At 35.9% G+C, this 15,205-nt stretch overlaps 1 protein-coding gene across 1 annotated transcript; it reads left to right on the top strand.

Annotated features, from left to right (window-relative positions):
* Positions 1–282: 282 nt before the first annotated feature.
* Positions 283–2,148, top strand: LOC110940230 (tetrahydrocannabinolic acid synthase). The gene has a single exon (XM_022181786.2). The coding sequence runs from the start codon at positions 301–303 to the stop codon at positions 1,912–1,914; it is 1,614 nt and encodes a 537-aa protein (XP_022037478.1). The 5' UTR covers positions 283–300; the 3' UTR covers positions 1,915–2,148.
* Positions 2,149–15,205: the final 13,057 nt, after the last annotated feature.

Raw genomic sequence — 15,205 nt, 5'->3', positions numbered from 1 at the left:
TTTCTTTTCTTTATACCGTTTTAATGGTATATTATCCTCATTTGTTGACATAAATCAATCATTATGTTTTAAGCTACATACCTTAGTTTATTATAATTTCTTTTGTTTATACCGTTTTTAATAGTATATTATCCTCATTTGTTGACATAAATCAATTTCTTTTCTTTATACAGTTTCTAATAGTATATTATCCTCATTTGTTGACATAAATCAATAGAGAAAATCAATGTGTAGAATAGTGTTTGCGGCTCTCCTGTCTATATAAATACACTCATCTCATTACAATAAACTCACCAAAACATGAAGAAGTCTCACCTTGTGTTCCTCTTGGTTCTAACTCTTAGTTTTTTTGTTTCACGGGGGGCCTCATCTCCCAATGATCTTGATACTTCAGAAGATTTCTTAAGCTGCCTCCAATCCAAAACCAACAGTGTCACCTCCGTCTCTCAACTCGTTTTCACCCCCCTCAATTCTTCTTTCCAGTCCATTTGGCAAGCTAGAGTCAACAATCTTAGGTTCATCAAACCCTCCACCCCTAAACCGTCCGTCATCGTGACTCCCGTCAACGATACGCAGATCCAAACAGCTCTTTTCTGTACCAAAAAACACGGATACGAGATCAGGATCAGGTCGGGAGGACATGACTTCGAAGGCGTCTCGTATTCTGCTGTAGTTCCCTTTGTCATGCTTGATCTCATCAACATGAAGTCTATAGATGTGGATGTTGAAAACATGACTGCATGGGTTCAGGCTGGCGCGCTGCTTGGTGAACTCTACTATAGTATTTCTCAAAAGACCAACACCTTGTACTTCCCGGCTGGTGTGTGTCCCACGGTGGGTGTGGGCGGGTATATGGGCGGTGGAGGGTATGGAAACCTGGTGAGGAAATATGGGACAGCTGCTGATAATGTTGTGGATGTTCGGTTCATGGATGTTAATGGAAATATTCTGGACAGGAAGTCGATGGGTGAAGATTTGTTTTGGGCGCTTCGCGGTGGTGGTGCTTCCAGCTTTGGAATAGTTCTTGCATGGAAGCTGGGATTGGTGCCAGTGCCGGAGATCGTGACAGTTTTTCGGGTGACTAAAACACTTGAAGAAAACGGGACAGATATTTTCTATAAATATCAATATGTAGCACCAAGTATGGATCGGGATTTGATTATAAGAGTTCAGATATTCAGCGAATTTATAGGCAACACAACAAACAAAACGATACGAATGTTTTTTGAAGGAGTTTATCTTGGCAAAACTGACACATTCCTTCAATTGCTAGACAAAAACTTTCCGGAGCTCAATGTGAGACGAGAGAATTGTGAAGAAATGAGCATGGTCCAGTCAAGTCTTGTATTAGCAGATCAGGGATTCACAAGCTCGACCCCAACCGAGGCTATTGCAAACCAATCTGCCATCAAGAAGCTGTGGAACTACAAAGCTAAACTAGACTATGTTAGGACTCCGATCCCTAAAAGCGAGCTTATAAAGATCTGGAGAAAGATGTTTGAAAACGATGGATCAGAGCTCTTGATGGTATACGCTTTTGGCGGGAAGATGGAGGAGTACTCAGACACAGCAACTCCGTATCCTCATAGAGCCGGGGTGCTGTACCAGCTGTTTAAGACTGTGCGTTTTAACGATCAAACTTCAGACACGACCCCAGCATCGCTCAGACGGCTAGCGTGGCTGCAAGGGTTTGATACGTTTTTGGAGCCGTATGTATCGAAAAACCCGAGGGAGGCGTATTTGAACTACCTTGATCTTGATTTGGGTGTTGGAAGTGAGACTTATGAGGAAGCAAGTATTTGGGGTGAGAGGTATTGGAAGAAAGAAAATTTTAAAAAGTTGATTCGAATCAAAGCTCAAGTGGATCCCCAGAATTTCTTTAGACACCCACAAAGTATACCGGTTTTCAACTAAGCACTTGTTTTGATCAGTCGAAGACATGGTTAAAGCATATATGTTCTCGTTCGCGTAAGTTTTTTTTGTAGAATAAATTTGCAATTAATTAATAAGTGGGGGAGTCTTAAGTGTTTATTTTGCCAGTTGTCCTTCCTAGCAGTGTATGGCGGGAATATAATTTGTTATCTTTGTTTTGATGGATTGTATGAAAGTATTATTAAGAATACAACACGTGAACCATTTTTTAGGTTTGTTTTTGATATTAAGAAAACCACATGTGAACCACACGTACAATTTAGGTTTGATTTTGGTATTAAGAAAACCACATGTGAACCACACGTACAAGAGGAAACACATGTAAAAACCACACGTACAAGAGGAAAACCAAAAATAAAAAACATAAGAATAATAATAAAAAATTTATTCATAAAAAATAATTATATTGACCAATTAAAAATGTAATAAGAACAGCAGAGAACATGTACTAACACCCTGCAATAGATGTAATAAGTGAGTACGTTCAAGTCTCTAGGATATTGGATGGATTGATGTAGATTTGTGATTTATGTAGGGCTGTTCATGAGCCAAGCCGAATCGAGCGGACCTTTGCTCGTGCTTGGCTCGTTTACAAACCGAACCGAGCGGAGCAGCTCATTTAAAACCGAGCCTCAAATCAAGCGAGCAGTTTCCGAGCAGTAAATATTCCGAGCGAGCGTCGAGCGATTTGGACAACAGTATCGCACAATTTAAATTTGTTGAGAGAGATAGTGACAATGTTAGGTCTCGAGTTTTTATTTCTTTAAAAACAGGCACAGTTCATGGCATATATTTTTCTTATGAATAACAATGTTGTGGCCGACGAACTGATGGTCATATTGCACGAACAATGACGTTGACAGCCGGAAACGATCAACTCAGGGTAACGGCATGAAACATTGAGACGATGAGCAGACTGTCGTCTATTGGTTTAGGGTTTAACTTTTATATTTGATATTAATATTTTTATTGGCGTGATTGGGCTAGTACGAACAGATGTAGTTGTAAATTTGTATATAGTGGACAACAATGTAATATAGTGGTATATATAAAACTAAAAATTTAATTTATATTTGTGTATATATATGTGTATATACATGTTTATATATGTATGTGTTTATGTATATGTACGTACTAATTAAAAATAATAATTCGAGCCGAACCGAGCCGAGCGGACCTTTGCTCATGCTTGGCTCGTTTACAAACCGAACCGAGCAGAGCGGCTCGTTTACAACCGAGCATCAAATCGAACGAGCATTTTTCGAACAATTTCTGAACGAGCGTCAAGCGAGCGGCGAGCGGTTTGAACGGTCCTAGATTTATGTTATTTCTATGTGGTGCCCTGTTTTGGGGTACTTGGTGTGTTTCCAATTAAGTTTGCCTTTCAAAAATAAAACTAATATAAACTCATGCACATGTGCATATTTCATATACAAAGATTTGATCATGTTTAATAATTTATTCTTCAAGTTTTGTAACACCTTGAACAATGACAGAAACATCGACACGATATGAAATGGTTCACAAGCTCACGATCAACTAAAGTTTCAATACATTATTAATTAAAACCAAATTAAATAACCATCCAAGGAAAAACAAATAATCCAAACAAAACAAATGTTCCAATTAAAATTAAAACTAAGTCCAGCTCCTATGTGATTCAATGCTCAACAACCTCATGCATTATTCCCTGAAACATTTATTCCCTAAAACATGTTAAGATAAAAAGGGTCAACTACGAATAATTGGTGAACATACATAGCGTTAGGATATCAAAGATATGTTAAGCAATCAACATGTTAAGATTTATTTAAAACTATCTTGTGAAAACAAACACCTTGGAACGGATGGGGTGTACAATCAAACCTAATCGGTATGGAGCCTTAGAAATAGGTTTTGCTCCTGGTTCTAGATCGATTCTAAATTCAACCTCCCTATCGTGGACTTTTGTTGACCAAAATATAGTTGACTTGTTGACTTCTACTTGTCGGGTTGATGTGCATGGTCGTACCCACAGCCTAGCATAGCCGTGCTTATCTAGCAATTGGCTGATTTTCTTGGAATCTTAGATTTTTGCCTTATTTTTCTCTTCTTTCATCCAGACACCTTAAAACCTGCAAATACCAAAGTGGTACGATTTAGATAGTATTTTCAACAATAAAGTAATAAAAAGTACTATTAAATAGGGACGAATACGCTTTAAAAATATGTATAATTGATGGCACATCAATAGCTTAATGTTTACTTCTAATATAAAGTTATTAACTGTGATGCATATGATGCAACGCGCGTGAGTATCATAGTAGTTATACTTTAAAATTAGATAATTTAAAAAATACATTAATATATTAAAATTACAAATACAATAAATATTAGTGAGAAATCAAAATAAATGAAACCCTGCAAAATATGGGTCGCAATGTACGTGATAAGGGAATTATTGGGCCGGTTGTAAACGGCACTGGTTAGGCCTTTGTTAGGTCAATTCAAGCAAAAATTGGGTTGCTTATAAACGTCACTAATTAGGCCTTTGCTAACGCCATAGTATTTGTATCAAGCATAAATTGGGCCGTTTACAAAACAACATAGATAACGTCATAGTATTTGTATCTCCAACACTTTTATATCCGAGCCAAGCCAAGTCAAACCAGATCAGAGGAAGCTAAGTATGTCACATTTCATGATGAAACATGCCGCCTTGGTTTAAAAAAGCGTGAGGCGCTCCGAATCGTTTTGGTTCCAAAAGTTTTAAGCGAAGCGTCAAGCACGAAGTGAGAGCTTCACGTATTCGAAGCGCTCAAAATAAAAAATAAATAAAAAATATTTTACACATCAATATGACCTATTCTACTTGTAATCAATAATAAACACCAAAACATGATTAAAAAACACACTTAACACATAAAAAACATAGTTAAAACATAAATTAAAGTCGAAACACACTTGAAACATAAACATAAAAACAGTCTTTAATCAATAATCATCATAATCAAGTACGTATTCATCTCTATCAACATCACTCAATAAGATCATGTAGCTAATAGTTAGTAGCAAAAGTTTAGGACTTATATGTTGGAAGTTTTGAGTGTGTGAATGAAACTCTCAAAAGGTGGTAAATACTTTGTCCCACATTGGTGTGGGAACAAAGGAGTGGTTATTTATAAGGTAAAGCTTTTACTACTCCATTGTAGCTTGATGACATGTTTTACAACAGGTTCTACCCGCGCGCAGAGGGGTGCGAAAAAATGAGTTTCTGAATTAGAATTTGGTTGAACTCGTGCGTGCCCGCACTTCCTGCGGACAGGAACGCCGCTCCGAAAAGCATTTTGCCAAATGCCGCGCAAGTTGTGTTTCGGTGTAATGTAGGCTAGGGATTACACGTATCATCACAGTGGTTGCCAGTGGTGTGGACCTGGATTCAGGTTTTGAGTCCTATGTGCCAGCGAATATGATTTCAACGATTTCGGAAAGGCTTACTTGTCATCATATCATTAGTTAATTCGGACTCGACTAGATTGAGAATTGTGAAAGTTAATGCCTATTTTGATAAATATGCCTATTCCCATGATTCCCCCAAAGAAACCCATTGCGGATCCTAAGTCAACATGCGTATTCCCATGATTTCCCTTACGGAACCCACTGCGGATCCTAACTCGTTTATTGCATGAACCACACTTTGAGGTCCAACAGACCAACACCTATCGTTTGTGTGGCTAGATGCTCAAACGCTAACGAAAGCAATGTGTCACCGGCTAGAACTACACTGACCTCTTGAAAAGTATTCATCCAACAACTACAAATAAATTTATAATCTATATGTACAGAAAGAGGATGATATTGCTTTTCAATTAAAACACTTCTATTATATAACATAAGTCAAAGTGTTTTTATTATATAGGGTGGAGATACAATAGGAAGTTTATTTGGCTAGGAAGGATAGGAAGTGATCTTGACCATCCATTAAGTTAATCAAGAGCTAAGATTAAATCAGGGAAATTGAAAGGAAGAAAAGAGGCGCGTGAGTTTGTTTAAGGGCATTCTAGTCAATCCAAGCCAATAGTTTCTCTCTCCTCCAATTTCCCCCCATTTTTTAAACGTTAATAACTCTTTTATACGATATTATTTTTTTATAAAAATTGCACCAAAAAAACGAGTGTTTTTTGATCTTTAAAACGAGTATACTATTGCTATATTTTAAAAAAAAAAATTTAAAACTCAGTTGCGTAAAACGCAATAGAAAAATACTAGTTACGTAAAACGCAATGAAAAAAAAAAACCTAAAAATGACATTTTTCTAAAACGCAATGCACCAAAAACACAAAGAAATGACTTATTTGTAAAACGCAATGGCCAGAAAACACACAGAAATGACTTATTTGTAGAACGCAATGGCCAGAAAACACATAAAAATGTGTTTTACCTAAAACGCAATGCACCAAAAACACAAAGAAATGACTTATTTGTAAAACGCAATGGCCAGAAAACACACAGAAATGTCTTATTTGTAAAACACAATGGCCAGAAAACACATAAAAATGTGTTTTACCTAAAACGCAATGCACCAAAAACACAAAGAAATGACTTATTTGTAAAACGCAATGGCCAGAATACACACAGAAATGTCTTATTTGTAAAACGCAATGGCCAGAAAACACATAAAAAAGTGTTTTACCTAAAACGCAATGTACCAAAAACACAAAGAAATGTCTTATATGTAAAACGCAATGGCCAGAAAACACTTAAAAATGACTCATTCTAAAACGCAATGGACTGAAAACACCTAAAAAATGTGTTTTACCTAAATGAGCCAATTTATGGAAAATTAATTTTTCTGATGCGTTTTTAGTACAGCAATTTAATCAAAAAAAAATTTTTCCGAGAACCCCAGCCAGGGGCTCTGCCCCTTGGACCCCGCCAGGGGCTGCCGCCCCTGGAACCCCGCTACCGGGGGCTGCCGCCCCCGGACCCCCGCAAAAATCGTAAAACACAATGACTAAATCAAAAACCCAGATCATGAAAATGAAATTAAAGAATCTCTTACATGGATCGAAGCCAATTTCTTCATCAATTGACAAAATTTGAATGATAGAAACACTTATCAACGCTCAAATCGAACGAATCGAGTAATTATCTCCAAAATCATCGGAAAAAACGAGATTTTTTTATGAAATTAAACTGGGTTTTCTTCAAAAAAAAGCTGAAGAACACGTTGATCGGGTTCTGAATCATTGATTGGTGATGAAAATCGCACTATAATGTAGTGATTATTGAGATAGAAAGTGAAGAAATAGTTGAAGATGGTGGGTTTTGAAAATGGTGGGTTTTTGAATTTACTGGGTTTTGAAAAAGGAGAAGAAGAAGGAGTTGGATTGACTAAAATACCCTTTCTCTTTATTTTAAAATTTGCCACATGTCATAATCCTATGGCTTCCTATCCTTCCTAGCGAAAATTAACTTCCTATTTGATCTTTTCCCTTATTATATAACATAATTTTAGAATTTGTATTATATTATAATCCGTCTATTACACGGGTTGTAAAAATGTAATTTAATATAGTAAATAATAAAAAGATATATCTGTTAAAAAACTCGTTTATTGTGTGTATGTAATAAAATATAATGTCATATGTTAACACATAGAGTTGTCAAGACTTATCTTTTAAAAATGAACTTTGGTGTAATATTCACTTATCATAATATTTTAGTTTCAAACGGACATCTTTGATTCCTAACTTACTATAATTTCAATCACCGAGCTCTAAAGTATATATATCTACTTATAATAGTCGGGATATAACTTTATCCTTATCTAAATATTTGTTTAAAATCATTTATAGAAACATAATTATTTATTCTTATCTAATTTTTGTGTAAATTATTATTATTTAATATAAGAGATAAATAACTCCAAGATATATATATATCTACTAGATGACTGTCGTAAGGGTCATGCAAAAACCTAATTAAACTAAGTAGATAGCGTAAGTAGGGTATCGTATCCACGGGGAACATGTGGTTAGTGTTTAGCTAAATTATTTAATTAATTACTGCTAATCTAGAATTGGGGGTTTTGATTTATTTGAAAGAAACTAAAAAAACTAACTACAAGAAAAGATATCAGATTTATAAAATGTAACTTCCTCCAAACTTCAGGTTCTAGGTTTCACAAAACTCAGTTTACTCAGTTAATTGGCCATCACATAGACATGATGCTGAAAAGTTAATTAATTTAATATGATAATCAAAAAGAGGTCTTTGTCATCAGATCTTTTATAATTTAATTAACCATATTTACTAGTGTGAGTCAACCTACTCTATGTCACCCAACAAGTTACTAGGTTTTGTCATCAACCGAACAAGTTGTAAAACAAGAACTCAAAACACACGCAAATAGTTCAAAGAAACCAACATATCAATGTATTCATACAACGTTTTCAAAGTCAAAAATACATCCAAACCTGAGTTTAAACTGAATAAAGTAAAAAACCTAATTGAACCGTCTGCCTAGAGAAAGCCACGAGAAAGCCTAACCACTCATGGTTGTCTTTTCAGCATCGGTTGTCATCCCGAACTGATTAGATGTTATAGAACAGCCTTAAAGATGTAAGATAGATGCTGAATTCATCCTCTTGCCTTCAGCCGTCTGCCTCCTCTCTTTTTTCCTAAAAGTTGCGACACCCCTTTTATTTCCCAAAGCCACCACCGACATCTACTCTATTTCTTGTAGGCCTCTTTAAATCTCAGCCCAAAGATCTCGATCATAATCATGCCCTGTTTCCAGATAATTAAATATACGGCTCCACTTCTTTAGTTACAACATCATCACTATATTCAAACTTAATTATTTAAGTCAACAACAATATATATGAAAATATAGCAAGAGTCTTGATTATTAGGGACACATTTTTAGCTCGTTTTAACTATAACCCCACCTAATACAAAAACAAATCATTGCAACGTCTCTTATGCTAATATCAATGCATTTTTACGAAAATTAATATTCAATAACGTGTACCTAAAATACACTGATCAAATCCCCACACTTATCTTTTTTCGTCCCGGAAAAATTATATGCAATGGAATCACAATCAGAATCAATGGCTTTCAATATATTCGGTTATTTTATTAACAAGTCTAATAATACATTAACCAAGATTGCAGGTATATGATCCACTTAAACCCAACCGCCAGCTTCCAAGCCCTCATTCATGATTTATTAAGTCCAAGTGATTTTTAGTTATCTATAGATCTCATACTAAAAAGACTACAACGCCACCTAATCCCGTTTCAAGCTTATGAGGTTAAAAGATTATAATCTACCGTCTTATATAAAAAACTCTTATGTAATTCTGATTAAATTTATCATGGATGGATGATGTTGCGAGCTTTACATGTTTTGCTTATGATCAGTTTAGCGGACATACGCTATACGAGTCACCATCCCCATGGTTAATGCCATAAACTGCACATATTTTTTATAACTCCACCTAGAGGGTATGTACCGCATGAGTCGCTATCCCCGCGGCAATACCATAGGCTTTGTTTTCTACCTTTGTTTTCATATAGCTCAAATGGATTGATGGAATATTTTTTCGGGCGCCACACTGTTTCGGATTTGTTTTCACAAAAAGAAATAGGTGTGCCAATTTAATCGAAAAAACTTATAAGTTTTTTTACTTATAACGTACATCTTATAATTTCCACGGTTTCAGTTTTATCACAGCTTCTAAGGTGAGAACCCACAAGATTACTAAATTAAGGTATTTTATATCATCCTAAGAAACCTTTCAACCGGCTAGGCCTACCCACATATCTTATGTTAGACGCGTGACCGACCGTTTATTATCTCATATATATATAGTAATCAAATGTCAATGATCCGATTATACCTATCATTTTCCGTTTATTGCAAAAACTTACTCGAGACATTTTCTATTTTTCAGCTTTTTTGGATTTTTTTTATTTCAATTTTTTTACGACACAACTGACACGACTAAAACACACTAGATGCTAGTCTCCCCTCCCCACACTTAATTCCTACATTGTCCTCAATGGAACGAGAAACTATTTATATACTACAAATATAAATAAAGACACATAGATAAATGGAACAGACTCCCCTGATTTGATGCGGTTGAATTCCTATAAGCCTTGTTCCACCGCAACCGTATAGCATTTCATTCGCGACTGCATTCAACATGGGATGCTTGTCTTTAAATTGTTCGAAACACTTTCGTCCAAATGGAGATTGAGTATGGACAAAAACTATCGAAACCTGCAAAATTAACATTCACAAGCTCCCAAACAGGTTAACGAAGATAAACGAGCGAAAACAAGTTTGACGATCAACCAAACCTCCTCAGACTTCCCCACACTTGTCCGGTTCATACACAAAAATACAAAAAACAAATAAAATAAAATAAAAACAAAACCTGGGTTGCCTCCCAAGAAGCGCTAAGTTTTAGATCTTCAGCTAGATCGTACCTGATATGCGCTACGGTGGTCTCAATGCACACTTACCCAATGTATTTCCAATGAATGCTCGGAAATTTACATGCCATCTCCATAAGCTCCTTGGTATAACTTGTATGTTTAGAAAGCACCTGCGGGTTTCGCTGACCCACTTCACGAGATATACACCGATGTCTTATAGCTTCGCCCTTTTCATCTTCTTCCTCGAACCCTCTTCCCTACACTTGTTAATTGGAATGACTGATATGGGAAGAGGTTTGGTACACACATTCATCTCATCAGACTGCTCAGCCTCATCATCCTCACACACCATCTGATCCACCAGTGACTCTTCATCAGATAAAGGATTCATTGATGTGGTATTTATAGGATCGTGTAGCTGACCCGAGCGAGTCATTCAGAGAAGTTTTGATATGTTTTAGGTGCGGAAAACAAGAAACAGACTTAGATACAGCTTGTAATTCACTTTAAACACCTTGTAGATTGATCTAACAATGATTACAATCAAGAATCAGACCGGCAGCACCTCGGTATGATTTTCAGCAACTGTTCAGACTAATTTCGCTTGAATGACAAATCCCCTATATGTAGTGTTCTGATTCCGCTTGAACATGCTCAAGCGGAATCAAACTTCAAGCGAAATCTCCTCATTTGACACTCAAGCGAAATAACATATTTCTGATTTCGCTTGAAAGTGCACTTTCCACTTTCAAGCGGAATCACATCATATACACCCTAAACTTGCTATTTTCTCGATCTACGTGCCCTGATCTAACCTATCTAGTCTAAGACTCGATACAAGACGAAGTTGACAGATGCATGCACTAATAGACTCCCCCTCAGATGTTGACGAGTCTTACTGTGTCGAGTCTTTGCAACTTCAGTCTTGAACAGTCTCTGGGCTTCACTCTTTCAATCAACATCAACAGACTCCCCCTAACGATGTGCTGGCATTCCTTAAGTTCATCAGCATCATCAGCTTCAGGATCGTAGTCTGACTTTCACAGGTTCAAGATCGTTTCCTGGCTCAAACTTTGTCCACCGAGTCTTCAGGTATCGGAACCTGGCTCTTTAAACACAAGTTTCTCAGGATCGATCAACCTGGCTTCTCTATATTTAAACACTCTTTGATGTTGTTCCAAGATCGTAACCTGGCTCTCGTCCTGCTCAGGATAGTCACATGGCTCAAACTTACACCTGCACAATCTCTTCCTCAAAATAAATTTCACACATTTAATCATTTCAAATTAAGGTATTCAGACTCTCCCTCAGATTAACTCCAAACTTGATGAACCATTTGAAGTTTTCAAATACAGACTTCTCTACAAGAATGTCATCATGTTTAGCCCTTGGAACTTTGAAAATCGGCTTTTCAACACCAGTTGTCAAAAATCTTTTTGAATTTTTAAAAATTTATGCTAAAACACACTAAAATCTTTTTGGATTTTTGATTATAAAGTGCAATAAAGAAATATTTACAATAATATTTTTGTGAGTTTGTGCAAGAGGATCATATCAGTTTATGAGACAAATCACCAACACCGTTAAGCTTCATTTCATTTTAAGTTCTAAACAATTCACTTAGATTGTCAGTATATTGGTCCACTTAAATTTTCACGCAAAGTTCAACTATTTCGAGATACGATATTAATGTCTTAAGCACTTAAACTTATTCGCGTGTCCCACTACGTGAATATACTCCCGTATCCAGATCCCAATATTCAGTCTTACAGGTGAGTATACCACAGATGATATCTGTAAAGGGGTTAGATGCGAAATCGTGAGAGCTCAGGTCAGAACTTCCGTTCAGCAGAAAGATGACGGTTCGACTTTAGGTGTGTCCCATTTAGAGGATCTTTTCTTCAACAACAATGATTATCAATTTTATTGTTTCATCATTTTGCTGAGGGCGGCGCTATATTTCAAGCATTTGCAGAAAGTATTATACGGGGACTAGGTCAGAATCTCCATTCAGCAAAAGTCCTGGGATAATACCCCAGATATCACTGAGTATAAAGACCAAGTATCTCAGAAAGAAGGACCTTTCAAACAAGATTTCAGGGGTTACCTATATATCCAAGAAATGTTCCCCACGAGATAAGCAAGTTTGAATTTTTAGGTTTATATCTCGTCACAATCTACTAAATGTGCAAAAACCTACTGACATATCCACAGTGAGATTGTTTATCAGATTTATACTTTCCATTTCTTTAGCATGTTGTGACAGTCCACTGATGTACTATCATTTCCTCTTTTTCAAAACTCAACTCAATTTTTGATTTTATCATGTTTTTGGCTTTTTCAAATTTCCTAATGTTTTTGGATTTTCTGAAAATCTTTACTCCCCCTAAAATACAAATACATTTTAAAGAAAGTTTGAAAAACAAACTGAGCTCTTGACCCACTTTGTAGAAACAAATGTTAAAAACAAACTATACAAATAAAATGACAACCGATATCGAATTGCTTCAATTCGCCATCCACTAGGCATAAACAATCAGAACTCCCCTTTTCAACAAACTATTTTCTCATTATGATTTCAAAACACTTAAGTTTGTTTTAATCAAAATGATTTTTCTGGAAAATAAGTTTGTTTTTACCACTTGTAGGGATGTGATTCATCATATTGTTTTTCAACTATTTTAATGAGGATTACATCAAGTTCAACTTAATGACCTTGACGAATCACTTGTACCACTTGTAAGAACAAACCTATGTACCAATTGTAGGAACACAATCACCTGCATCAAGTGTAGGAATAAAACATCTACACTCAAACATTTTACCAACTAGAATGTCGATTTCTGCTTCGCACTTACCAACCTGGAAGCTCCGGCATAGTCACAACCTGTAAAATTTAAACAATTTTTTAAACTCTTTCGTACAAACAAATATCAAGAAAGATGCCAATTCCTGATCCACGATTACAAACTTGGGATCTCCGGCAAGTCAGATTTTTCAAGGGAAAAGAATTTCCACCCAAGTCTGACCAATCTTGGGAGTTTTCAACTCTTGTTCAGTTGGGTTATAAGTTGCTTTCTTTGTAGCGTAAAAATCTTTAACCCCTTTGGCCTTTCCCTCGACCATTTTCCCAAAAATTTTCTTAACATTCCCATTGAATGTTCTCTCGACATCAAACTCTTTCTCCTCGGAGTAAAATTGATCCGAGATTTCAACCTTACCAACGTTCTGTTTAACTTTTTCAATCTTCACTGATGGAAAATCATCATCATTCACTGAAGACACTGAATTCTCATCTTTGACATCAACCTGTGGCTCTTCTGGCTTTGTGGAACCAGAATCATCGCCGACTTATACATCACACTTCTTGACAACCCACATTTGGTTGTCTTTTGCTTTCTTTTTGTAAAAATTTTTCTTTGAACATTCACCAACTTCATAAGTAAAATTTTCAAAAGTTTTGAATGCTTCAGTTGGTGGTTCAACATCGATAACTTTTCCTTTAAGTTTTTCCGATACTCCCTGTTTTGGTTTTGTCATTTGAGAACAAGTTGATGCAATGCGACCAACTTCATTGCATTTGAAACAGGTTCGAGTATCCTTTCTGTGAAAAAATCCAGTTCCTGTTCTCTTCTTCTCAGCAAGAAACTCCTGGTTTGATTATCTCCAGAAAGGTTTCTTCTGTTCATCCTCAGCACTTCCACCTGAAACAAATTCTGTTTTTGTTTTAGAATTTTTCTCATTTTTATAATTTTCTGGTGGAACAAAACCAAGTCCTTTCTTTTTGAAATTACCATTATGGTTTGGTTCCTTTTGAAAACCAGAACCAGAATTGTAACTCTTTTTCTTGTTTAATCGCTGTTGAACTTTTGAAGTTTATTTTTTAGGTTTTCCAGTAAAATTTAAATCTTTTTTTTTTAGAAATATTAATTTCTGTCATTTTGAAAACCTTTTTAATCATTTCAAAACGAACACTTCTTATTGGAAACTCTTTGTCAAAATATAGTTTGTCAGAATCATTCAAAGTATATGCAACTTCAAATGTTTCATCATTCAAATTCGATTTTGATAACAAAAACTCTTTACTGTAAACCCGTTTAACCATCGGTTTTGAATTGTTGACTGACGAACTTGACCCTCCAGACTCAGACTTTGACTCAGACTCCTCATCAGTATCCAACACCTGATCGACCACCTTTTTTATTAACTCAGACTCATGATCAGTGTCAGACAAGGTGAACGCGACGTCAATGTTTTCTGGTGATTCATCAATTGTATCGGTTTTTAACTTTATATTGACTGCTTTTTCGACTTGCTCATCATTTGGTTTTCTGGGAGAATAACCTTCCCAGATCGGAGGCGGAAACTTGTTATAGCTAACACTTGGTTTCTTACCAGTATCCTTCTTCTTTGACTTTTCATCCTGAAATGCTTCGAAACCTGCAACAGTTGGATAAATTCGATCAACAAGATAATCAGAACTAGAATAACTTTGTAACAAACGTCTGATTCTCTCATTCTCAATTTTCTCAGTCTCCAACTCTTGTTTCAATCTTGCACATTCTTCAATGTAATGATTGAGTGCCTTTTGTTTTGTTATCATCGTAGCGTTCATCATAGTCAAAGCATCTTCTCTTTCAGAATTTGTCTTTTGAAGACCAGTTACTGTTCTGTTCAAAACGTCATAAGATTCCTTCACGTAGTTTAGATTGAACAGTAATTGTTCTTTCATTTTCTCAAACTCAGCCAACTTCTCATCTTTTGCTGCACATTCCTTGCATGGTTCCAAACACTTCAAGCAAGGCTTGATAACTTCTACAATTTTTTCTACTTCAATAAT

The sequence above is a fragment of the Helianthus annuus genome, chromosome 6 (assembly GCF_002127325.2).
Source record: "Helianthus annuus cultivar XRQ/B chromosome 6, HanXRQr2.0-SUNRISE, whole genome shotgun sequence".
Taxonomy (NCBI): Eukaryota; Viridiplantae; Streptophyta; class Magnoliopsida; order Asterales; family Asteraceae; genus Helianthus; species Helianthus annuus.
This window is presented reverse-complemented; position numbering and strand designations above follow the sequence as displayed.